Source organism: Onychomys torridus, chromosome 10 (assembly GCF_903995425.1).
Source record: "Onychomys torridus chromosome 10, mOncTor1.1, whole genome shotgun sequence".
Lineage (NCBI taxonomy): Eukaryota > Metazoa > Chordata > Mammalia > Rodentia > Cricetidae > Onychomys > Onychomys torridus.
In genome coordinates, this window is record NC_050452.1 from 63333905 (window position 1) to 63360470 (window position 26566).

The 26566-nt window shown below is 40.2% G+C and overlaps 1 protein-coding gene and 1 pseudogene across 9 annotated transcripts in view; one reads left to right on the forward strand and one right to left on the reverse strand.

Annotated features, from left to right (window-relative positions):
• The window catches only part of Lcorl (ligand dependent nuclear receptor corepressor like), a 183539-nt gene that overhangs the window by 39316 nt on the left and 117657 nt on the right, over positions 1–26566 (forward strand). For all 9 annotated transcript variants that reach the window (XM_036200249.1, XM_036200243.1, XM_036200250.1 and 6 more), the window contains exon 2: positions 14506–14571. In XM_036200249.1, the coding sequence (XP_036056142.1) occupies positions 14506–14571 (66 nt within the window). The remainder of the gene's footprint in view (positions 1–14505; positions 14572–26566) is intronic.
• LOC118591831 lies at positions 7497–8315 on the reverse strand (annotated as a pseudogene).

Genomic DNA, 26566 nt, shown 5'->3' on the forward strand with positions numbered 1-26566 from the left:
TAATCCCAGGAAGTGATGACAGAAAGCAGAAAGGTATATTTTGAGGACCAGGAGGAACTAGAGCTGGTTAAGCTTTTAGGCTTTTGAGTAGCAGTTCAGCTGAGATCCATTCGGGATGACTCAGGCTTCCAGTCTGAGGAAACAGGATCATCTGAGGAATTGGCGAGGTGAGGTAGCTGTGGCTTGTACTGCTTCTCTGATCTTCCAGCATTCACCCCAATACCTGGCTCCAGGTTTTTATTTTGTTTTTTAAATTAATAAGACCTTTTAAGATTCATGCTACATAAATGACATAAGGAAACTTGCTATTCTGTAAGTTAATTACAAAAATGTAAAATTTGGGCTGTGGAGGTGATTTAGGAAGGAAAATGCCTAAGAGAATTAGAGCCGGAGTTTGTACTCCCAGTATGTATGTAAAAGGTAAACACAGAAGTACAAATATATAATCTTGTGCTGGTGGGAGCAGACAGAGGTGGCAGGTAGCTGGGGCTCACTGGCCAACACATACACGCACACGCACACGCGCACACACACACACATACATACACACATACACACATACACACATACACACATACCTGCACACTATCATATAAATATGGATATATACTACCACACACCTATACAAAAACCCTAAAATTTAAGAAAACTTTGCAGATATGTCACACTCCTTCTCTTTACACCTTCATTCTTTTCTGACTTAGAAAAAGAAACTGAATCAAATAATTAATGTGTATAAGTTAAAATCAGTAGTCATAACATGTAGAATCAAAAATAACCTCAAGTAGACAAAGTAATCTTGAACAAAAAGAACATGTTAAAGTTTTCAGAATTTCTGATTCAGAACATACATAAGAACCCTAGTAACAAAAGCTATGGGTGGGTGGAGGGGCTGACAGAAAAGTAGACCTGTAGACAAAGTGGAGTAGACTGGGGTCACAGAAATAAGTCACATAGCTAACCATCCAATGTGTAGAAAGGCACCAAAATCAAGTTGGAGAAATGAACAGTCTTTTAATCCAGTGATACCAGGAAAATTGGACTGCTGCATATTTTTAATAGGGAGGTCAGCTGAGGAAGTCAGACCTCTTCTGTCTAGATTCTTGATGTAACAGTTAAAAAAATTATAGGTGTACAGAAGACCAACAAGCAATAGTTTTACATGGTTGAGAATGTAATTGAGAAAACACAAGCATGTGTTCATTCCAGGGAACAGTGCAAGAATCTTGCCAGTAAGGACTGTATTGGGGTTAATTGAGATGAGGGGGAAGTATTAGTGAGAGCATTGCTATTTTTTATGGTAAGCCATATAACATACTATAGTTATGCTTTAGGTACATGGAGATTATTGTTTTGACACTGGCATTATGTATAGTGGGATCAATTTTCTTCTACCAGTCAAATTCTTATCAATGGAATGTCTTAAACCAGTCATCTGATGGGACTTTAGAGCACTGTACATTCTTAGGGGCTTTGCAGTTGGCTGTGATTTTCAAGGTCCTGAAGAGCATCTGGGAAGGCTGGGGCCCCTTCCTGTTTGGATGAGAGGAACAAGCGGTTTGTCTCATTGTATGTAACATGAGGAAGAGGTAATGGGAGTTTGCCATAGTCCCTAAGCCTGACTTCCTGCTTAGGAAGTCATATGTAGAAAAATGAAATTAGAACCACATTTCATCCTATACAAAAACCATCTCAAACTGGATCAAAGACCTTAAAATAAAAATTAAATATTTGAAACTACTAGAGATAAATGTAATGGGAATGCTTGACGCTATAGGGATAGGCAATAGTGTTTTGAATAGGGCTCCCAGTAGCACAGGAAATAGAATGATATAAAGAATATCAAACTTAGACACCCAATAAACAAACAATTTCATTCAACAAATAGCATATGAACTGAACAGACACTTTTTGATAGAAAATGGCCATCAAATACATAAATATATTTTGACATCTTTGTCTCTCAGAAAAATGCAAATTAGTACTACATTATGCATCTTGTCCCAGTCAGAGGGCTGTATCAGTATTTTAAAAAAAATGTTGGTGAGTGTACCTTGAAAAAGGATCCCTTAATGCACTGTTAGAAGGAATGTAAATTGGTCTAGACACCATGGAAAGCACTGTGGAGGTTCCTCAAACAAGCAAAATCTAAAAACAAAACTAGGATGTCCTTTAGTTATCTAGCTCCTGAAGGAGTCATTCAGCATAAAATGCATACCTACATGCCTGTTTTAAGTAACAGAACTTATGGGATGAATCTCTCTATATATATGTATATGTATACATGCCCATACATACACACACACACACACACACACACACACACACACACACACACTTTATTTAGGGTTTTTATTGCTGTGAAGAGACAGCATGACCACAGCAACTTTTATAAAGGAAAAACATTTAATTATGGTGGTTTGCAGTTTTCAGAAGTTTAGTCCAGTATCATAATGGGACATGGAGACGTGCAGGCAGACATGGTGCTAGAGAGTTAGCTGAGAGTTCTACATCTTGTGTAGGCAACAGGAAATGGTCTAACACACTGGGCAGTATCTTGAGCAAAAGATATCTCAAAGCCCACCTCCACAGTGGCACACTTCTTCCAACAAGGCCATACCTACTTCAACAAGGCCACACCTCCTAATAGTACCATTCCCTTTCAAACCATCTCAATATATCTAAAAGAGACTTATTAGAATGACTTACAGGGTGTGGTCCAGCTAATCCATCAATGGCTGTCTATGTACAGAAGGTCCAAGAATCCAGTAATTGTTCAGCCTGCAAGGCTGGATGTCTTAGCTGCTCTTTAGTGTATGCTGGAATCCTGAAGAAGTAGGTTCTAATGCCAGTGAAGGAATGGACTTGCTAGCAAGGTAAGAGCAAACAGGCAAAGAGTAAAAGCTTCCTTCTTCCATGTCACTATATAGGCTTCCAGCAGAGTACATGGACAAGATTAGAGGTAGGCCTTCCCACCCCAAAGGTCTGTATTAAAGGTGTGTCTTCCCACCTCAAAGATTCTGATTAGAAATGGATCCCACTTCAAATTAAGCAAAAATCCCTCAGAGATGTGCCACTCCATTATTGTATTTTAGTTAATTCCAGATGTAGTCAGGTTGACAACAAAGAATAACCATTACAACACCCACTGTTTACTGGAGCACAATTTATAAGAGCCAGGTAATAAAATCTACTTAGAAGCCCATCAAAGGGCAAAAGAGAGTGTGTGTATACACATATACATACTCTTATATACATATAGTAGATATTACATTATTACTATATTATTATAATATAATTTATTGTGTATTTTATAGTATATATAGATGATGTATTATATTATAATATAAATATATATTATTCAGCCATAAAGAAGACTCAAGTCATGTTTATAGGAAAATAGATGAAACTATGATATTAAACTAAATAAGCTGACTGTCTTAGTCACTCTCCTGGTGCTGTGAAGAGACACCATGACCAAGGCAACTCTTATAAAGAGAAAAGAGTTTAATTGAGGCTTGCTTTTGTTTTAGAGGCTTAGCCCATTATCATGGCAGGGTACATTGTGACACACAGATAGACATGGTGTTGGAGTAGTAGTTGAGGATTCTATGTGGTGATCCTCAGGCGGTAGGAAAGAAAAGAGACACTGGGCCTGGCTCAGTGACACACTTCCTCCAATAAGGCCAAGTCTGTTCTAACAAGGCCACACTTCCTAGTCCTTCTTTCGTTTCCACTCCCTAGTGACTAAGCATTCAAATATTTGAGCCTCTGGGGGCCATTATTATTCAAACTACCACATTTCACTCCCCTACCCCATAGGCTTCTAAGCCATATCATAATGCAAAATGCATTTAATCCAACTTCAAAAGTCCCTGTAGTCTTTTAATTTCAACAGTGTTTAAAAGTCCAAAGTCCAAATTCCTGAGACTCCAGGCTATCTCTTAACTCTGTAAAATCAAAATAAAAAAAGCAGATCATATACTTCCAACATACAATGGCACAGAATATACAAATCCATTCCAAAAGGAAAGAAAGGGAACATAGTGAGGAAATGCTGAACCAAAGCAAGACCAAAAACCATCAGGGCAAACTCCAAATTCTGCACATCCATGTCTGCTGTCAGTGTGCTCTTTAGATCTCCAATTCCTTCCAGTTTTGTTGACTGCAACATACTTCTTTCTCTTGGGCTGGTTCCACTCCGTTGTAGCAGCTGTCATTGGCAGATATCTCACAACTTTGGCATCTTCCACATCTTGGGTAATAACTCCAATGTAGTCGAGGCTTCACCTTCACAGCTTCACACATTAGCTGCTCTGGACTTCTTGCAAGGACATCCCTGACACACAGCTGGCCTCAGTGGCTTTCCTTAGCCACAGAGGAAGATTCTATAACCTCTTTCTTATATTTTCCTTGATAAATTCAGAACCACTTGGTCCAGATTGCCAAGTTTTGCTACTTGATAGGGCTAGAACTTGGCTCCATAGTTCAATTACATTTTCACTAGCTTTCTGTTTTTGGTAGCTTCCTTCACTGCATAAGCTTTCCTTTAATTTCTTTTTACAAGCTAAGCTTGGTGGGATCCTGCCCTGAGTTCATCACTCCCTTTATCCCATTTAGTGTCAGGCTTTTCTTTAAACTTTTTATCACCTTGAACACTGGACTTAGCTCCATTACACTTCTTTTTGTTCCTTTTCTCAAACTGTACATTTTGTATTTCTCTTTGTTCAGCTTTCTGCTTTTTATTATAAATCAGCATACGAGTAATTACTAATAACCACATGACAGAGTCAACATGAGGCTGTCCTGAAGTCTGTTCTGTCAGTGCTATTAATCCATTAATCCTCAATTTAGCTTTGGACAGATTTTTAGGGCAAGGGCAGAAAGCAGCCACATTGTAGGCTACTTACAATAGTCTTGCCCTTTGAAACTTCTTGAGCTTGCTCCCCACAGTTCAAATCACTTTAAGCATTGCTGTCTAGTCTCCTAAGTCCCACCCAAAAGCATTTAATTGCTTTTCTAGGCCAAAGTTCATATTCCACCAACAAACAGCATGATCAGGCCTGTCACAGCAATACCCTATTTCTGGTTATTGTTTTATTTTGGGCACAGTGGCTTGTGCCTTAATCTACTGCTATTTCAGCCAGCAGTTATGATTCAGTAGCCTGCTTCTCTGGCAGCTGCTTGGCCACTGAAGCCACAGCCTGACTGGAATTCTTTTCCCAAAGACACTGGCTCTGCTGCTGCTGCTAAAGGTAGCTTTAATTAAGTGTCTATCATTCTGTTTTAACTTGAGACTCAAAGGCTGGAGTGAAAACTTGCTAGCTCTGAGAGGTTGAGTAGCACCTAGTTAGCCTTCTCTCCTTGCTGGCATCTCCCAAAAAGCCTGTCCTTCCATTCTGCCAAAACAGAACCACTCAAAACCACTTCCTACTACTTCCAGTACATCTCTTTATCTCTTCCAGATGCCCTCTGATGCTCTGTGATTACTTTCTGTGAACTAGTGGCTAACTCAGGCTCTGATCCAAGGTTAATTTTATTTAATTAACACAAATGCAAACTCGGTTCCACAGTGTGATTGAATATCCCCGAACACCCTGGTATCAACTTCTATCTTTATTATTGTTCTATTACTGTAAAGAGACACCATGACCAACCAAAGCAATTCTTATAAAAGAAAGCATTTAATTGGTGGCTTTCTTACAGTAAAAGAAAGCATTTAATTGGGAGCTTGCTTACAGTTTCAGAGGTTCAGTCCATAATCATTATGGCATGCAGTATGGCAACACACAGATAGACATGGTACTGGAGAAGTAGCTGAGAGTTCTACATCCTGAAGGAAGGAAGTCAGAAGGAAGGAAGGAAGAGACACTGGGCCTGGCATGGGCTTTGAAACCCCGACACTGGGCCTGGCATGGGCTTTGAAACCCCGACACTCACCCCCAGTAACCCATTGCCTCCAACCAAGCCACACCTAATCCTTTTGAACAGTCCCACTGCCTGGTGACTAGGCGTTCAAATATGTGAGCCTAAGTGGGCCATTCTTACTCAAGTCACCACATAAACTAAGACAAATACTGTGTTTTATTGTACACTCAGAATTTTTAATTTATTTTACATACCAACCACAGATCTTCCCTCCTCCTCCCCCCCCCCCACAGCATTCCCCCACAACCCACCCTACATCCCTTCCTCCAACAAGGTAAGGCCTCCCATGGGGAAGTCAGCAGAGCCTGGTACATTCAGTTGAGGCAGAACCAAGCATTAAGGTGTCCCACCCATAGGTAATGGGCTCCAAAAAGCCAGCTCATGCACCAGGGATAGATCCTGATCCTACTGCCAGGGGCCCCTTAAGCAGCGCTACACAACTGTCTCGCCTATGCAGAGGGCCTAGTCCAATCCCGTTGAGGATCCACAGCTGTGTTCTAAAGTTCATGAGTCAGTTCCCACTAGTTGGGTTTGGTTGTCTCTGCAGGTTTCCCCATCATGATCTTGATGCCCCTTGTTCATAGAATTCCTCTTCCCTCTCTTCAACTGGACTCCTGGAGCTCTGTCTAGTGTTTGGCTGTGGATCTCTGCATCTGCTTCCATCAGTTACTGGATGAAGGCTCGTGTTTATTTTTCTGAATCTGGGTTACCTCACTCAGGATGATATTTTCTAGTTCCATCCATTTGCCTGCAAATTTCATGATGTCATTTTTCTTTACAACTGAGCAATACTCCATTGTGTAAATGTCCCACATTTTCTTTATCCATTCTTTGGTTGCAGGGCATCTAGGTTGTTTCCAGCTATTAAAATAATGCTGCTGTGAACAGTTCCCTCAGACACAGACACCTCTTGCACCTATTAGAATCTAGATTTTTAATAAGACAAAGTAAAATGGAGGTTATTAGAGAAGGGGAATGGTCACATGCATAGGGAATGTATGGGCAAGATTAGATAGTTTGGGGTGAAAGTATAATGCTTCACATACAGTTATGTCATGAGGAAACTTGTACAACTACTGTTCATAATAAAGGAAAATAACTGCATTACAAAAAAATATTTTAAGGGGGTTGGGGATTTAGCTCAGTGGTAGAGTGCTCGCCTAGCAAGCGCAAGGCCCTGGGTTCGATCCCCAGCTCAAAAATATATTTTACTTATCTGGGACAGGGAATGAGGAGGAACATTAGCCCAGTGGTAGAGCACTTGCCTAGCAAGCACAAGGCCCTGGGTTCGATCCTCAGCTCACAAAAAAAGGGGGGTATACATAAACCAATTTTTTTAAAAAACATGTTTTTCTTTTTGGAAGGAGAGTATCATGTCACACATGTGGAGGTCAGAAGACAACTTGTTGGAGTCAGTTCTCTCTGCCATGTTGATTCTGGGGATCAACTTCAAGTCATCAGTCTTAGCCTCAAGCTTACCAGTGAGCTATCTTGCTGTCTCTATATACCTGTTAATATTTGCATTCATTTTTAAACACATGAAGTTGTTTAATTAGGTTGTTAGCAGTTTAGAAAACCAGTTTGTGAGGATACATCCCATTTGTCAGAGAGAACTGAGATCGCAGGTAGCCCTGGAGCTGAGGAACAGCTTTGATCTTTGGCAAAATCTGCGAGTCCACAGCTTTCTGATCAGCCTTTCGCTGCTCTGTAATCTCGTATTTCACCTTCTCGGTGTCGAAGATCTTCCCCTCCTGGTGCCTGGGCTTGCATAGCTGCTTCTTCTTGAAGTAAGCATCAGTCAGGTGTTTGGGAATTTTAACCTTGCTGATATCAACTTTTGTAGAGTTGGCAATGACAAATTTCTGGTGTGTTCTTCACAGAGGAACTCTTTTGAGGGCAAGAGATCCAGTCACAAGCTGCTGGCCAGCTGCTTCAGGAAAACCACTCTCTTGCCCCTGTGGACCCCGGTGAGGATGATCAGGACGGTCCCAGGAGTGATGCTGGCCTGAAGCCTTCTCACGTGCTGACTGAAGGGCTTTTTGCCATGGCTCAGTAGCTTCTGAGGCCCATCTTCGGTAGGATAAGCCCTGGGCATTTTTCGAAGGTACCGCCATTCTTGTCACCACCAACTGGTTTTGTGACAGTAGCAAGGACCTTCTCCTTTTTCTTCTTCTTTTGTACAAGGCCTTTCTGGAATACATAGCAGATCGGGAGTACCTGCCAATTCCTCTAACCAGGACAGGGTTCCAGCTGCAGTGGGGCTTCCCCTTCTTGGTCTTTTTAACCTTAGGGTCACCCTTTTTGGCGGCTCCGGCATCACCGCCAGCCTTCTTGGCTGCAGGTTTCTTCTCTTTTGTGTCAGGCTTTTCGCCCTTTTCACCCACCATCTTGCAAGATGAGAATTTTTGTGTTTGTGTATTCAAGTATGTGTGAGTGAAGCCCCAAAGACTTAATTGCTCTCTACCTTTACTAGGTGCGGTTTCTTATTAAACCTGGGTTTTTGCCAATTTTTTCTATAATTTTTGTTTTATTTGTCTAGATATGTTTGATGCCATTGTAAGTAATTTTTTCATATGTTAGATTTATTTTTATCCCCTTTTTAAAACAAATAAAATACTAAACTGAAAGCTATAATATACATGTAGAGGACCTGATACAGACCCATTTTGGCACTGTGCTTGCTGCTTCTGTCTTTGTGAGTTCATATGACCTTAACTCAGTTTAGAAGGCCATGTTCCCTTAGTGTCTTTCATCCACTCTGGCTCTTACAATCTTTTCACAGGATTCCCTGAGCTGAAGGGTGGGATTTGATGAAAACATCTCATTTAGAGCTGTGTGTTCCAAGGTGCCCCTCCCCCCAGTGTTTGGGTGTAGGTCTCTGTATTTGTTCCCATTTGTTTTAGGAGGAAGGTTCTCTCATGATGGCTGAGTAAGGCACTGATCTATGAGTATAACATAATATTATTAGGAATCACTTTATCGTTCCTTTTTCTTAAATTTAGGTATGAGTTCCATCTTGTGGAGTGGACTATAGGTCAAATTAGACACTGGTTGGTTATTCCTACAAGCTTTGTACCATCATTACCCTAGCATATTTTGTAGGCAGGACAGATCAAAGGGTTTGTGGCTGGGTTGGTGTTTACATTTCTTTTTTTGGTAGCCTGTACAGTACCTTCCAGTACCAAAGGCTCTAGAACATAGAGGGTAAAGGGTCTGTGTAGGACCAGCTGGACCTTTCATGTTCAGTGAGTTGTGTGGGTGTTGTCTTCAGCAATGGGGCCTCATTGTCAGTTTGTGGAGAGAAACCAAGTCTCTTGTCCACAACCTGGATTGTTTGTAGATTTCTGTGAGACTCCTTTGGCCAACAACTCAACTGGATGTAACCCAATCCTGGTACTGGAATCTTCATTTGGTAACAAGAGATGGCCAGTTGGAATTCAGTCTCCCTCATTATTTGAAGATGTAGGATCGCCTTCATATATTTTAGGAAGTTTCTAGAACACTAGGTTTCTATACCATCCCTCAAATTCCCTTCAACTCTAGCTCTCTCTCCCTGCATTCCTTCTCTCAACCTATCTTCCCTTCCCTCCTGATTCTCCTATTCCAATTTCCCCTGTCCCCAGTCCATCCATACAAGTCTGTTGTGTTCTCCCCTACCAGAGAGATCTATGTGTCCCCCCAGTCTCTTCCTTGTTACCTAACCTCTTTGGATTGTAGCTTGGTTATCATTTATTTAATGGCTAATATCCACATATAAGCAAATACTTACTGTTTATCTTTGCTCAGTTCTAAGTGGTCTTAATAAATAAAAAACACAGAGCCAGAAATTTGAGTTAAAGCCTGAGAAAAAGATCAGAGGAATAGGACAAACCACGAACTAACCTCACCTCACCAACTCCACAGCTTCCAAAAAGAGTGACTTCCTGTCTACCCAGGCTTATATGCCTTTCTGTTCTGCCATCTGATTTGTTCTCTGTCTAGCTACATCACTTTCTCTTCCTGACCAGCTCTGTCACTTCCTGTCTTTACAGGCCTCCAGAACTCTGTGGTTGGTACTGGGATTAAAGGCCTGTGTCACCACACTTGGCTCTGTTCCCTAGTGTGGCCTTGAACACACAGGTCCTGCCTGCTAAATGATAGGATTAAGGGCGTGTGTTATCACTACCTGACTTCTTTGTTTACTTAAAATGGCTTGCTGTTTCCTCTGATCTACAGGCAAATTTTGTTTATTAAAGCACAAATAAAATGTCACCACAAAACTCCATAAGGAATTTCTTTAGTGCCCATCATCTTCTCTGAAGTATTTGGTGCTGCCAGGAGCAGATGTGTGTCATTGTCATAAAAAGCTTTAAATCAACAAAATATTTTAAATACCATATTTATAGGTCTTTGAAGTATTTGAAGACCATCTATCTAAAATTTAATCTATTTAACCTAAAAAACATACCTAGCACATCTACAAATTTGATTGTTATAAATGATTAACTCCCCCATGTTTCTTGATTATCCTACATAATTTATAATAATAGCTTTCAAAAACAAGAATTTTACCTTACATTTTAAATAAAGCAAAGAAATTGCTCTTGCCTTTGAGTGTGGACTGGACAAGCAGGACACACAGGAAAGTGACTGTCGAAATTTGCCAATACAAGGCAGGATAGTCTTTCAAAATTCCTGCTTCACAGAAGAGTCTGTCAGATATTCTGCAGGACACAGAGAAAAGTGACTGATGAACTTTGCTAATACAAGACAGGACAGTCCTTCAAATTTCCTGCTTCACTAAGAAGTCTACCTGATACTCTAGGCCTATAGGCTGAAGATAGATGCCTCAAGGAACTTTGGGTGACTGTCCAGGCAGTCAGATGTCTCTCATTTCTAGAGTTTTGGAAGTTGTTTGCAGTGTACTTTTTATTTACCCAAATAATATTCTTCTGGGGTCTTTGATGGAGTTGAAGACTAGATAATTATAGTTGTAGTCTTCCTTAGTTATGATAGAGAAGAAATTAGGTATAAAACTTTAGATTCTTTAAGATAAGATAGATAATGGCGTATTTTAATTTGCTAGACACAAATGAACGGGAATTCACTACACTGTGAATGTAATCTTTACTTTATAATTGTTCTTATTATATACAGTCTTATTATGTTAAAGTTAAAACTTTTCATTTTTTAAAATTTAGACAGAAAGGGGAAAATATTGGGGAATATTATTTTAAGGTGAGCTACTTTTTGTTGCATTTGTTTAACTCTGTGAAGCTGTGATACCTAGCCTGTCTAAAATACCTGATGGTCTAATAAAGAACTGATTGTCCAATAGCAAGACAGGAGATAGGTAGGGCTGGCAGGCAAAGAGAATATATAGGAGAAATCTGAGAAAGAAAAGAAGTAGCAGAGGAGGAGGACTCCAGGGGCCAGCTATCCAGCTACACAGCCAGTCATGGAGTAAGAATAAGATTTATAGAAGAGAACAGGAAAAGCCCAGAGACAAAAGGTAGACAGGATTAATTTAAAGTTAAGGAAAGCTGACAAGCAACAAGCCAAGCAAAGACCAGGCATTTATAATTAATAATAAGCCTCTGTGTGTGATTTATTTGGGAGTTGGGTGGTAGGCCCTCCCAAAAGAGCCAAAAAGCCAACAACAATTGGATGACCAGTTAGGGGATCATGTCTGGGGAAGACTATTTTTCATGCTCTTAACAATCTTTAGTTACCTATTTTGAGGTGTGGTTCCATGAGATTTTTTCCCTTCCATGTTGTACTTGTTCAAGGCATGTTTGGGCAGCCATATTGGTGAAGTATCATGCTTAAATTTCTCCTGTTATTTCTCTGGGATTTTACAGCAGATTTCCTGGTCCTCTGGCTTTAACAATCTTTCCTCCCCTCTCGTTTGATGTTAAAGGGAAAACAGTTATAAACCTATTTCATTGGTGAGATTTCAAAGGAGATACCAGAGTCAGAAACCCAACCAGCATGTAAAAATGCATATGATACTCAGTATCCCTAGGAATGAACATTGATTTGACATTCAGAATCTGTTAGGAATGTTTGCTGTAGTAAGAGGTTTTTAAAAATCATTAGTTCAGTAATACCCCCCCCAAAAAAAATCTGATAAAATTAAGTAACATTCATGATAGGAAAAAATGCCTGACAAGCTAGAAATACAAAGAAATTTCTTTGAGCCAGTTTAGCTTTGCCTATACATACATTTGTCCAGGGATGACCAATAGGGATTGGATGGTGTATTTTGGAGCCTGTCCCTTGAGGCATCATATTCTCATAAAACATTGACCATCTGTAGCCATTCATGTCACTTGGGTTTATCATTATGCTGAGTTTGTTCATGTAACCATATTGTTAAGAGCTCATGGGTCAGCTTCCTTGTCATGTATAGAAGACATATCTAACATAGGTCTTGGTCTTCTAGCTCTTAAAATCTTTCTGACTCCCCTTCCACAGTTTTCCCTGAGCCATAGATGTTGATGTTGCACTGGAGATCTGATCTATTAGTTGGATTTGGGCACCCCACAGTCGGTTATTATCTGTATTATCTGTTATCCAGTTGTGGATCTCTGTAATAGTATGTATCTGATTGCAAAAAGAAATTTTAGTGAGGGGTAAGAGATGCTATGGGCCAGGCGGTGGTGATGCACTCCTTTAATCCCAACACTCGGGAGGCAGAGGCAGGTGGATCTCTGTGAGTTCGAGTCCAGCCTGGATTAGAGAGTGAGTTCCAGGAAAGACACAAAACCACACAGAGAAACCCTGTTTCGAAAAACAAAAAACAAAACAAAACGTCAACTACAAAATTGTTTCTTTGTTGACTACCATGGGAGGCCTTAACCACTCTGAGGAGTGGATGGGGGTAGAGTGGGAGGGAGGTGAGGAGGTGGGAGAAGGGGAGGGAGGAGGAACTGGGGTTGGTATGTAAAATGAAAAAAATTTTTAATAAATATATTTAATAAAAAAAAGAGATGCTATGGTTATTTGTGGGTATAAAGACAATGTTTAGAATACAGTTAGAAATTACATTGGCCTAGGAAACTTATCAGTAGAAAGTTTTCCTTCCATCTGTTATCCTCCATCAATGGGAAGTTGGCAAAATTTACAGTACCAGGCATGAATCACTTCGTGTTAAATTAGCTTAAGTCCAATTAGATAGCTATTGGTTGCCCTAAGATACACGTGCCACTATTGCACAGTTGTGGATAACTTGCTGATCCAGTCAGTGTTGTGATTTGTAGAACTACTACTGACTGTTCTCTCCCTTGGCAGTTTGCATACCACCTTCTGGTACTATAAGAGTTGATCCTTAGGGAGAAGACATTCAATATAATTCTTAGAAAATCTTGCATCTGAAGTATGTGGTGTCTTCAGCTGTAGTGCTTTACCTTCAAGTTGTGGGAGGCAACTACAAGCCTTGGGTGTCTTGTTGGACTTCCCTGATCAACAATTCAAAAGGAGGGTTCCCCTGCCTGAAACAAGTGTTTTTGCTGGTCTATGGCTCTTGTGGGAGCAATATCACCCCAAGTGGCATAAATTTATTTAAATTATTTATATATTCATACACATACATATATATTAGTAAGTAAACATAAAATAATGTTTTCTTGTGTCTTTTCAGTCATCTTTGATGTTTTTTTTAATCTTTTCTTTCTCGTCTTTGGTGTTCTTTATCCCTCCTTCTCTGTCCAGCAGTGTTTCTCTTTCCAGCCCCTTTCCCAGATAAAGTCCCCGTCCCAATATTTCTCATTTCCCCTTTTATAGCACCTGTTTCCTATTATGCCCCTCTTTGTAGCTTTTCCAACCCCTGAGCCCCTTGCACCTGGTCCCATTTTACTTTCCCGGTTTCAGCAGTATGGTTTCTCCAGACTGTATATTCATATCTAAATATTTAAGCTAGGGTTCAAAAATAAGGGAGAACATGCAATTTCTGGGTCTGAGTCACCTCATTTGGTATATGTTCTAGCTCCATCATCGAGTTACCTGCAAAGTTCACGATTGAATTTTACTTTACAACTGACTAGTATTCTGTAGTGTATCCATACCACATTTTCATTATCCATTTGTCAGTGTAGGGCATTTGGGCTGTTTCCATTTCTTTGCTATTGTGAATAGAGCAGCAATGAACATGACTAGATAAGTATCTGTGGAGTGTGATGCCAGTTTCTTTGGGCACGTGCCACAGAGTGTTACAGCTGGGTCAGATGGTAGATTTATTTTCCTGCTTTGAGAATTCTCCACACTGGTTTCCATAATGGTTATATAGTTTTGCAATTGCACCAACAGTGAATGATTGTTACCCTTTCACCACACTCTGATCAGCATTCTTGTCTCAGATACTAGGTTATGCTTGACAGTACTTTAACATGGATGAATAAATGCATTTGAGTATTCTAATTACTTTACAATCTTAATTTGTCTCAATGTAAGTCACTATATAATTAGTGTACTAGCTAGCTCACTTGAAACTGGGTGAAAATAATACTTATACTATGGTAAACTATTTTCTGGTTGACATAGAATTTACAGTAAAGCTTTTCCTAGAGCTAATACATTTTTCTCTCTTTGAAAACACAGGTTTTGAGAGTATTTTAGAAGGGCTTTATGGACCACGGCTACGAAGAGACCTCAGTTTATTTGAAGGTAATTAATGTTTTTTTAATTTTAAACTTAAAACATCCTACCCTGTTTAACAAAGTTGTTCTAGCAAAACTATGTATTAAACATAAATTTATGATCACTTTTAATTTGGCAATTTTTAAAAATAAAGTAATCCAAATATTCTTTGTTATATATTTCATTACATGATATGTATTATAATTTTTTGAAAGGCACAGTGGCTTCAAATAGAAAATGAAGTTTATCTTCAGCTCAGTAATATAGTTCATTTTTTATGTGTCTATTATTTTATAAACTGTATATTCTGACCTATTCTTAAATTGGATTTAAATTTAAAAAATTACACAAATGTCAAATCAAACTAATCAAATTAAGATACTTAAATTGGATTTAATGTTCTGTGAAATAGATGTCTGCTAAAAGATGTTGCTTCAATTTTTATATATATTTTAACTTTTTAAAAGTTTCATACAAGTTTATATTGTATGTTCAGTGCATTTCCTACCCCCATGCCAGCTACCTTCAATCTTCACTCCCCTCCTTACTCCTGTAAGTTCCCTTTGTTCCCCTAGACATTTACTTCATACATTATTTTATCTCTGTAAATTCTAAGAACCACAAGTGAGAGAAAACATACAATTTTGTCTTTCTGAGACTAGCTAAATTTACTCTAGATGAATAACTGATATCCTTTTTTTAAAAAATTTCCTGAAATTTTGTTCTTTCTGGCTTTTATTTCTTCCTCTATTATTGGACACCCAGGTTGGTTCTATGACTCAAGCTATTGTGGACAGTGCTGCAGTAACTATTGATATACAGATATCTCTAGGATATGTTGACATTTTTTTGTTTTTTGTAAATATTTTTCCTGGTAAATTATCTGAGAATGATCTGAGTCATAAGGTAGAGTGAATTTTATTTTGAGAAACAGCCATATTGACTTCCATAATGTTTGGATTATTTTGCGTTCCCACCAGCAGTATCTAAGTTTTGTCCATATCCTCACCTGTATTGGTTTTTACTTGTTTGTTTGTGTCTTAGTCAGGGTTTCTATTGCTGTGATGAAACACCATAACCAAAAAGCAAGTTGGGGAAGAAAGGGTTTATTTAGCCTATGCTTCAGCATTGTTGTTCACAGGAACTCAAACAGGGCAGGATCCCAGTGGCAGGAGCTGATGCAGAGGCCATAGAGGAATGCTGCTTACTGGCTTGCTCCCCATGCTCAGCCTGCTTTCTTTTTTTTAATTATTATTAAGAAATTTTCTGTTTATTTTACATACCAACCACAGATGCCCCTTTCCTCCCTCCTCCTGCCCTTCCCACAGCATTCCCCCCAACCTACCTCTTATTCCCGCCTCCTCTAAGGCAAGAACTCCCATGGGGAGTCAGCAGAGCTTAGTATATTCAGTTTATGCAGGTCCAAGCCCCTCCCCCTGAACCAAGGCTGTGTAAGGTGTTTCATCATAGGTAGTGCCGACTCCAAAAAGCCCACTTATGCACCAGGGATGGATCCTGATCTCACTGCCAGGGGCCCCTTAAAACAGGTCAAGCTAAACAATTGTCTCACCTATGCAGAGGGCTTAGTCCAGTCCCATGGAGGCTTTACAGCTATTGTTCCACAGTTTATGGGTTCCCACTAGTTTGGTGTGGTTGTCTCTGTAGGTTTCCCCATCATGATCTTGACAACATCCCCCACCCTCTCTACTCCCTCTCTTCAACTGGATTCTAGGGGTTTGGCTTGTGCGTGCTTGGCTGTGGATCTCTGCATCTGCTTCCATCAGTTAGTGGATGAAGTTTCTATGATGACACTTAGGGTAGTCACCGATCTGATTACAAGAGAAGGCCAGTTCAGGCACCTTCTCCGCTATTGCTAGGAGTCTTAGCTAGGGTCATCCTTGTGGATTCCTGGGAATTTTCCCAGCACCAGGTTTCTCCCTAACCCCAAAATGGCTCCCTCTATCAAGGTATCTCTTTCATTGCTCTTCCTCTCCATCCCTCCCCCAACTCGGCCATCCTGATCCCTCATGTTCTCATCCCCCTCCCCTCCCCTCTTTCCAGTTTACCCAGGATATCTTATCTATTTCCCCTTCTTAGGGCAATCTTAGGATCCTCCTTGTTAGCTAGCTTCTCTGGGGTTGTGGATTATAGCCTGGTTATCCTTTGCTTTATATCTAATATCCACTTATGAGTGAGTACATAACTGTGTTAAGTCTTTCTGAGTCTGGGTTACCTCACTCAGGATGATATTTTCTAGTTCCATCCATTTGCCTGCAAATTTCATGATGTCATTATTTTTCACCACTGTATAACACTCCATTGTGTCAATAGTCCACATTTTCTTTATCCAATCTTTGGTTGAAGGACACCTAGGTTGTTTCCAGGTTCTGGCTATTACAAATAATGCTGCTATGAACATAGTTGAACAGGTGTCCTTGTGGTATGATTGAGCATCTTTTGGGTATATGTCCAAGAATGGTATTTCTGGGTCTTGAGGTAGATTGACTCCCAATGTTCTGAGAAGCTGCCATACTGATTTCCAAAGTGGCTGTACAAGTTTGCACTCCCACCAGCAATAGAGGAGTGAGTGTTCCCCTGCAGCAAGTGTTCTTAACTTGGGAGACATCTTTCCAGCCTGTTACTTGCTAATGACTACCATTTTGATAAGATGGAATCTTATTGTAATTTTGACTTATATTGAATCTCACAGTAGTTTTAACATATTTCTCTGATGGCTAATGAGATTGAGCATTTTTAAAAACTTTTTATTGGCTGATTTGTATTTCATCTTTTGAGAAATGCCACTTTATTTAATTAGCTCTTTTATTAATTAGGTAGTTTGACTTATTGTTGGTTAGTTTTGTTTTGTTTTGTTTTAGTTATTTGTATGTTTTAAATATTAATTCTGTCAGGTGGATGGCCTGCAAAGGCCTTCTTCCATTCTGCAGGCTCTCTTTTTACCCAGTTGTTTCTTTTAATTTGATGATGTTCCATTTATTGTTGTTGACCGAGTGACTGGATGATGTTCCATTTATTGTTCTTGAGTGACTGGAGTTCTCTTTCACTACTTTGGTCAGATTATTCCAAGATTGTGGAATGGACTGTCCTCCCTGATTTCTTAGCATATTCATTACTGGCATATATGAAAGCTATTGGTTTTCATATGCTAATTTTATATTCTTCCATTTTGGAAATATAAGGACATTTTAACTTCCTCCTTTCCTACTTTTATCTCGTTTATCTCCTTTTATTGCTCTAAGACTTCAGACACCATTTTGAACAAAAGTGGAAAAAGTGGACAACCTTGTCTTATTCCTGATTTTAGTGGAAATTCTTGGACTGTTTCCTCATTTATTATAATTTTGGTGGTAGACTTGCCATATACAGCTTTTATTATGTTAATTCTAGTACTAGTCTTTGGAACTTTTTTAGTGAAAGGATGCCAGGTGTTGCTTGGATTCTAATGGCTCCCTTGGGAGAGGGGATGAAAAGGCGCAGCATCAACGACTCAGACACCAGGAGTCCCTTGAAAGCAAATAACAAATATTGGTGAAATTATTAAGGCCACTCCACGTAGTTAAAAGGGAGGTTTATTTTGTGGGGTAACTTACAAATGAAGGGATAGGTTGTAGGGTCTGGCAAAGGTATGGCGCAGTCCAGCAATGTTCTCTGAAGAACTCTGCTCGGTCTAACTCCAGCATCCAGGGTCCCAGAACCAAGAGAGCCCTCCTCTCGATCCTGGGTCTTCCGCTTCCTTTCTCCACCCTGCCCTGTGGGCGTGACCATTACCGAAGCCTCAATGGGTGTTGGAACTTCCAGGCCAATGCTGGGACATTGCTACAAACAAACTCATTTATTCAATAACAGGGAAGGCCTTATATACCCTCCTCCCAGCGCCTAGTCTGTGTGATCATCCCTCATTGTCTGGGCACAATCAGGAACTCTGACATCACATTGACTGTTGCTAGGTTCTCAGGCAGACTTGGCATGATCAGGAACTCTGACAGCTCCTGTTGCCAGGCCTTCAGGTGGATTCCAGGTTGGCTCTTAAGGAGTATGTTATATGCATGCCTTGACTACTGGTCTGAGCCAATTTCCTCGACCCTATGGGCCTGTCTTACTATAGCTGGTTTTATGGAAAGACTTTTCTGTATCTATTGAGGTGATCATGTGATTTCTGTCTTTGAGTGATGTATCACAGTTATTTGCTTTTCTTTTTTGTGGAGCTTAGGTATGTTTATTTCTGAAAGAAATCATTATAAAACTGCTTCCTGGCCCTATTAACTTAGTGTGCAGTGGTTCCAGTAGGCCATTCCATCTCACTCTATAGCCTCCTCCCTAGAAGCCCTTTCCAAAGAAGAGCAGGGAGCTGGCTCCTGCTTTAATAAAATGCCCAAGGAGTGAACAGTACCCAAGTGATTTAGCTCTTGTCTCCTTTCTCATCCTAGCCCAGACTTGGAGTTAGACCTCCCTTTCCCAAGCCTTCATCATTTTCAATAGAGATTACATAGAACCCCCCAGTGGCTGTGATTTCCCTTTCTTGGTTCAAAGACTCCTGGGTATGAGATTATGTTACACTAGAGAGTAGGAAGGCAGGCCTGGCCTTTCAAAGCCAAGCTCATAGTAGCTTGGTTTTGAGGGGCTAGGAAACTGCCTTAAGATTTATTTCATTCCTTTCAGAGTTCCCCAACTCTAAGATCATTTGCATGAAAATATGCTAAAAATTTTCTAGAGTGAGATGGGAAAGGAAGGGAACCCCAGCCCTCCATCTGAGTCCCTCCAGCAAGGAATGATAGCTGAGGAATCCAGACTTAGGAACAGATGGAAATCAGGCTCTCTGAATGCACATGGGAACCTGGTTTGGCCATAGAGTGCTGCCAGGAAAAGGGAGGAACTGACCTAAGATCACCCAGAAATAAAGACAAGGCTTGACACATTTTGTCTCCTGGGCCTCTTCACCACTTTTATAACCTCACAAATCCTCTGACTTGTCCTTCTGATAGCACCTACTCTACACAGTCTTTCTGATACTGGCAGTTGAGGGACAACACCAAGTCTCCAACACCCTGAGACAGGACTCCATTGCCCCAACTAAAATGGCAGTGATTTGGGGCCCGTTCCTTGGATACTAAACCAATGATTCTTCAGAAATGACAAGTTCTTAGCCTCAAAATTACTCAGAAAGATCCCTGTTCCCAGATTAAATGTGGTTAGATTTTGACTAGACAAAGAAACCATGTGGTACCCAATTAGCCAAAGATAATCCCAAATCTCTGATTAGCCAAGAAACACCCTGATTGGTTGAAGGACACACTGTTATCAAGGTCCTATTTGGTCAGGAAGCACTTTAGGCAGCCTGGATTGGTCAAAATGTCTTTGGTTGAATGGCAGTGTCCAGAGTCACTGCCTCTTGTTCCTCCAGGATTTCATAGACAGGATGGATAGGTAGATCCAGAGGAGTGAGAGAAGGTGATGTCATTGAGGTGTTCCTAGGACAAGAAGACTCCCTTTCAGTGATAAAGGGGGGCTGGTTCCCCTTGCAGCTATACTAGATATAGTTGAGGCACTATCCTGTCCCTTATGCTCATTATAGTGTTGCAGCATGTGCTGCAGGAATCACTAACTTCAGCGGTCAAGAGGGACCATGCCATAGTCACACAATTCTGCTGCAGTCAAAATGGTAAATGAGCTTATACTCAACGTTGAATGGGACTTTTTCCTATCCTTGTCCATTTCACCCTGGATGAGGTTTTCAAACTGCTGCATGAAGTCAACAGCAATAACATAGGCCTTCCATATCAGAGAACACGAGGCCTGTCCACTGGATGAAGTGTGTACAAGGCTTCCCTGGAGCTCCTACATCTTGCTAGGGATAGGGAAACAGAAGTTAAACTTAGTTTCAGAGTTCTTATTGGCAAATTCCTGGGTCTCCTCAGCCTAGTACATTGGAATGGGTCACTTCATGAAATGTGTTTTTGTTGACTACATTGGCCAGGTGGTCAGTGGTGAGTGCATCAGTCTTGGGATGGTACATTCAGCCTGCTCAATCTCAAGAACATAGTTTAGTGTCCAACAGGTGGCTGAAACTTGTACTAGTATACTGTGATCATACACTGCACCCAGAGGATGGCATCATTCTGTTGAGGGTATTGGAGCTATAGCCATTGAGATGTTCTACTTCTTGAGGTTGGTGGGCTGATACATGTAGACTAGCAAGGAATTGTAATGGAAGATTCCATTGACACTGGAGCTGTACAGATGAGGATGATGATGAGAGAAGAAAAGATTAAAACACTGCTCATTGTTGCTCATTGTTGCCACTCATCTTTTTCTCTGGTGTCTGCTAAGTGGTAACGGCCAGAGTCCTACTGGTTTCACAGAAGTCATACTTTCTAGGAGCTGCAAGACCCACAGTGGCCAAACATGGGGTTTCAGTCTTACCATGAGAATCTTCAGCTAATACTACACCATCCACTGGACCTATTGGAGAAAGTCATATTGCATTTATAGATAAATATGCATCTCTTGGATAAAGCCAGCTTGATTATGGTTAATGATTATATATTCTGGATTTGATTTATAAATACTATATTGAGAAATTTTGCATCTGTTCATCAGCAAGATTGGTCTGTAATTTTCTTTTTAATTCTCTTTATCTGGTTTTGAAATTTGTAATACTGACTTCATAAAAAGTTTGATAGTGTTCTTTCCTTTTCTATTATATGGAATAGTTTGTGAACCCTTTGGTGGAAGTTCTTTAAAGTTACTTAGAATTTTGCAATCTATGTGGACCTAGATTGTTTTAGAAGGGGAATTTGTTTTTAATTATTATTACTGCTTCAATGCCTTTGTTTACTATACGTCTGTTTCAATTATTTGTCTTTATTTAATTTTGATAGGTTATATGCATCTAGAAATGTATTTGTGTCTTTTATGTTTTCCAGTTTAGTGAAATATATTTTTAAGGTATGTGCTAGTTATTTTCTCAATTTCATTGATACTTGTTCAGATTATTTCCCTCTTATCTCAAAGTCTATTAATTTAAATCTTTCTCTTTCGAATAGTTTGCCTAAGTGTCATAGTTAGAATTTCTGTTGCTGTGAAGAGACACCGTGACCAGGCAATGCTTATAAAAGAAAACATTGAATTGGAGCTGGCTTACAGTTCAGAGGTGTAGTCCATTATCATCATGGGGGGAAGCATGGCAGCATGCAGACAGATGTGGTGCTGGAGTTGTACATCTGGATCAGCAAGCAGCAGGAAGAGTGACACTAGGCCTTGCTTGAGCCTCTGGAACCTCAAAGCCCACCCCTATGGCATACTTTCTCCAGCCAAACCACACCTACTACAAGGCCTCAGCTCCAATAATGCCACTCCCTATGAGTCTGTGGGGGCCATTTTCATTCAGACCATCACACAGTCATGTTTATTGAGCTGGAGAGATGGCAGAACAGATCTGTCCTGCTAAACTAACATTGGGTATTAAGTAAGGGCAAGTGAAGAGCAGAGGGCTGGATGGGGGTATATATTATGAATGCAGTTTGGCCTGTTTGCCCAGTGTTGAGCCCTTTAGCATTCCTTCCTGGGTTCCCAGATGCCTCTCATATCCCTGGGTCTTCTTTGTCTTAGATGCTGGTTATGCCTACCAAGAACCTTTTATTTAAGCGCTCTTCTCATCTTCAAACTGTTCTTTGGGAAATCAGGTTATAGACGCTGGGTCAGTAAGTGGGCTTTTCTTCATAAGTACAGTCACAGATGCTGGTCACACCTGTGGGCAGTCCTTTGGGAATAAGATTGGGAATATTGTCTTTGCCCTTGAGCAGCCTTTTGCAAAGTTGGGTCTAGGTTGGCCCTCTGAATATGGAAGACAGTTGTTTGGCTGGAACTATTTGGGGGACGTCCAGGCAGGGGGATTGGGATCTGTCCCTGGTCTATGAGCAGGCTTCTGGAATCCGGTGCCTGTGGTGTGACCCCTTGCACAGTCTTGGTGCAGTGGGAAGGGGCTTGGACCTGCCTAGGCTCAGTGTGCTGGGCTCTGCTGACTCCTCATAGGAGACCTCAATTTGGGGGATGTGGGGATGTGGGATGGCTTGGGAAGGAGAGCTGGGGGTTGGGAGGAGGGAGGAGGGGGGATCTGTGGATAGCATATGGAATGAGTAGAAAAATTCTTAATAAAGAAAAATGAAAAAAAAAATGACATGAAAATGAACAGGGGCTAGCTAGGGAAAGAGCAGAAAAAGCCTGTGGGCTAGGAAGGCTGAACAATCTCATTCTCCTCAAGGTGGAAGAGAGTTAATTGTTTGTGTTGGAAGGGAAGAGAGAGCTTTTTTTTCTATTTACATGTGTATGCACGTATGATATGCATGTGTGTGTGTGTTTGGGTTTGTGAAGGTACCTGTGTGCGTGCATGCGTGAATATGCACAAGTAATTGTGTGAGTATGGAGGCCTGAGATCAATGTAGGGTGTCTTTCCCAATTGCTTCTCATCGTATTTACTGAGGCAGGGCCTCTGATTTGAACCTGGAATTCACTGATACAGCTAGTCCAGGTTGTCAGCATTCTCTGGGGGGATCTCCTTTCTCTGTCTTTTGAACCATAGGATTTCAGGCAGGCTTCCACACTCATTTATGTGAGTTCTGAGGATTGGAACTCTGGTCTCAGTGTTTGGCTGACAAGTGCTGTATCTCCTGAGCCATCTCCCAGCCCTGAGAGAGCTTGTGATTACATCAGAAAAGGCAGCTACTGACATAAGGAAGTTTCCCAGGGCAAAAGTCTGCTTTCTGTGTGCCCTGCATCTGTTTCCTGCTGTCTGTCATTTCACATGTCTCCCCAAGGGCTCAAAGACGGTCAAGACCAAAGCCTTCATCTTTATTCAGATCTTCCCCTGTTCCTGAATGCCTTGTCTTGACAGATGTCAGTTCCATCTCCGCATGTGGTATGAGCTCGGATCCTCAACAGCATCCTACTCCCTTGCTTCTTCCTTGTCCCATGCCAGATCTCTCAGTCTCATCAATTCTTTTGTTAGTATGTCTCATATCCATTTCACTGCACTCTGTTCCCATGGTGTTGTCTGTGCTCAAGGTTAGTACCTCCATCTGACTATGTACACTAACATGCTTTTTATTCTCTGAACATGCTGCCACCTTTCCTCTCTCTGGGTTGTCATATGCATCCTTTCCTCCAACTAGAATCCCATTTCTCCCTGCTCTCTACTCAGGAAGCCTTGCTCATCCCCAAGGATTGTTCTTGTCTGGAAAGACCCTTTCTAACAGTTAGCCACATCTACCGTAGTCTTGAAATGGTCTTTCTCTTTTCTGTGTTTGTTCCAAATTACGAGGGCATCTCCTCATATTCCTGTGTGTGTAGCTGTTTCCTCTAAATTGAAATGTTCAAACTATATGCAGACATATATGTATATATTTCTATATATGTGTGTGTCTTTGTGCATCACATTTTATTCTTGTTGGATGGTACTGACTAAACAATAAAGGCAGAGATCAGGAGATTCCTACAACTCACAAGACTCATGAGGACCCTCTCTGAGGTAATATAAGCAGTAAATAATTGCTGGTAGAGAAGAGGCTTTGGTGGTATAACTGCCTACAGGTTGTACAGGGTGGCTCCAAGGGTGCACTTTCATTGTCATTACCAATGTGGGGATGGGCATTTTGGCCCGAGAATGCTCATGTTCATATAAGTCACTTATCACTCATTTAGCCTAAATAAACTCATAGGTACCAAGCAGGACTTGAATGGAATAATTTAATTGACTTTTTAAGTCCTCTCTACTTGAGGTGAGTAGAAATTACCTCCCCAAGAAAATTCATACAAGAATCTATTTGTGTCTCCATATAGATCTAGGTGTTGTCCACTAACTATTGTGGTGGTCACTGAGCACTTGCAACATGACAGGAATGCATTGAAATGAGCGGTGTGTGTAAAAAACATAGAACTAAAAAATGAAAGCAAGATAGGATATAAAAACACTGTTTTTTGTTGAAATAATACTTTATGCTAATCAAGGTCAATAAACATTATCAGATTTAACTCTCCTAAGGTTTTATTTTTTTCAGTGTTCTAAGCTGAAAATACAGATATATACATCTCTCTGTGTCCACTGTATTCTTATTGGACAGTATTGACTCATATCCTAAAAGACTAGAATAGAAGGTCAGCAAACCACAGCAGGGGACGAAATCTAGTAAATAAAGTGTTATAGTAGCAGAGCCTAGCTCATTGGCTTATGAGTCTATCTATGAATGTTTTTCTACAACAAAAGCAGAGCTGAGTAGCTATGATTAGAAAATAAAAACGATACAGTCCACAAGTATAAATACTTGGACCTGTAAAGAGAGGTTGGATGATTTCCAGATTAATTTTGTATTTAATTTATCATGGTATCTCAAAATTATGGCATAGTACTTGACTTCTAGTTGGCATACAATTGAATTTTATGAATGAATAAAACCTTGCTAGAATTTTTATTAAAATTAATTTATGAGCATGGCTGTGGTGACCACATGATTAAAATTAAGGAATGAAATGTAATCTGTAAGTAGTGTATACTTGAGTGAGAGTCATACATGACAATCACATGAATGGATGAATGGATAAAGAAACTATATATATAATATATATTATAGATACATATATATGGGAATATATATGCATATATATATTGTATTTTGCTGCAAAGAATGAAATTATGCCATTTGCAGGAAAATTGAAAGAACTTCAGATAATCATGTGACTTGAAATAAGCCAGGTTCAAAGAAGCAAATACCATGTTTTTCTTCATATATAGAATCTAAATGCACATGTAGGCACATACACAATATGAATATAGAGGGGTGACTATGAGAGGGGGTGCAGAGGCCTAAAAGGAAATGAAAAGGAAGAACAAGAGAGAATAATAGAAATGAGGAGGGGAACCCAACGTATTGCATGCTTTCTCTCATATGTAGAATCTGGACTGAAGATACATGCGTATAATATTCATGTATTATATAAGACAAAAGAAATGAAAATGTTTTGGAGGAGGAAGGGAACCAATAAGGAGCTAATAGGAACAAGGTAAGTTAATATATTTGCGCACATCTGTATGGTTGTCAATGAAACCATTTTTTTGCATGCTCACTATAAACCTTAATAAAATAAATGGTATATATGTATATATAAATAAAAGTTGGGTCTAGGTCTTTGAAATCTTAGTGTGTTTACCTGAAAACCCAAATATCTAGCTCTATAGCTGATGGACTACTGTGTGGTTCTCATTCAGTTTCTTCCCTGTAGTCAAAAGTGTTCTGTTGCCTAGGTTTCGGTGTATAGTCCTCTGACACTTTTGCAGAACTTGCTGAGAGTGTAGATAGAGAAGTCTTTTTAACATGGTCTTGCATGGTTGTTCCAGGTGGCTGTTGAGTGCCAGGAAGAGAGGTTTTCGTGCCATCTCCAGACTCTGCCAGTGCCATTGTACATCTCTAGTCTGGCTCTCTCTTCTTTTCTGCTTCTTAGTAGTCTCATTAGTGTGAGTATGTACAGGTTTTCTAAGTCCCTCTGCCTTCATTCAGCCTTGGATCTGGCTATCTGCTGTTGGCATTCCCTTTCACTGCCAGCCAGTAGCTTCCAAACTAAGACAGTCTTGTCAGGATGAACTATTAAAAGGCTTTCTCTCCTACTTTGTAAAGTTCCTTATTTTACTATGCCATTGAAGCTGGAGACATTTGCGTGTCACCTACCTTTCTGTTAAACATCGTCTAACTTTCTTCATTGTTTCCTGGAGAGTATACTAAACCATGCTTGCATGTCAACTCAGGGAATCATAGATTTTAAGTGACCAATTCAAGGGACCAGTTAAGTGAGTTTTGTCAGATATATTTTGGTTTTTATTTACTTTCACTTTATTTTTTATATAAATTTGTTTTTGCTTGGTGAAAGACTTATAAATATTGAGAAAGGAACACAGAGAATTTATGCAGTGGATTTACTGTCTCTTTGTCAGGGCATTTCTTCTGGTGTAGATTAA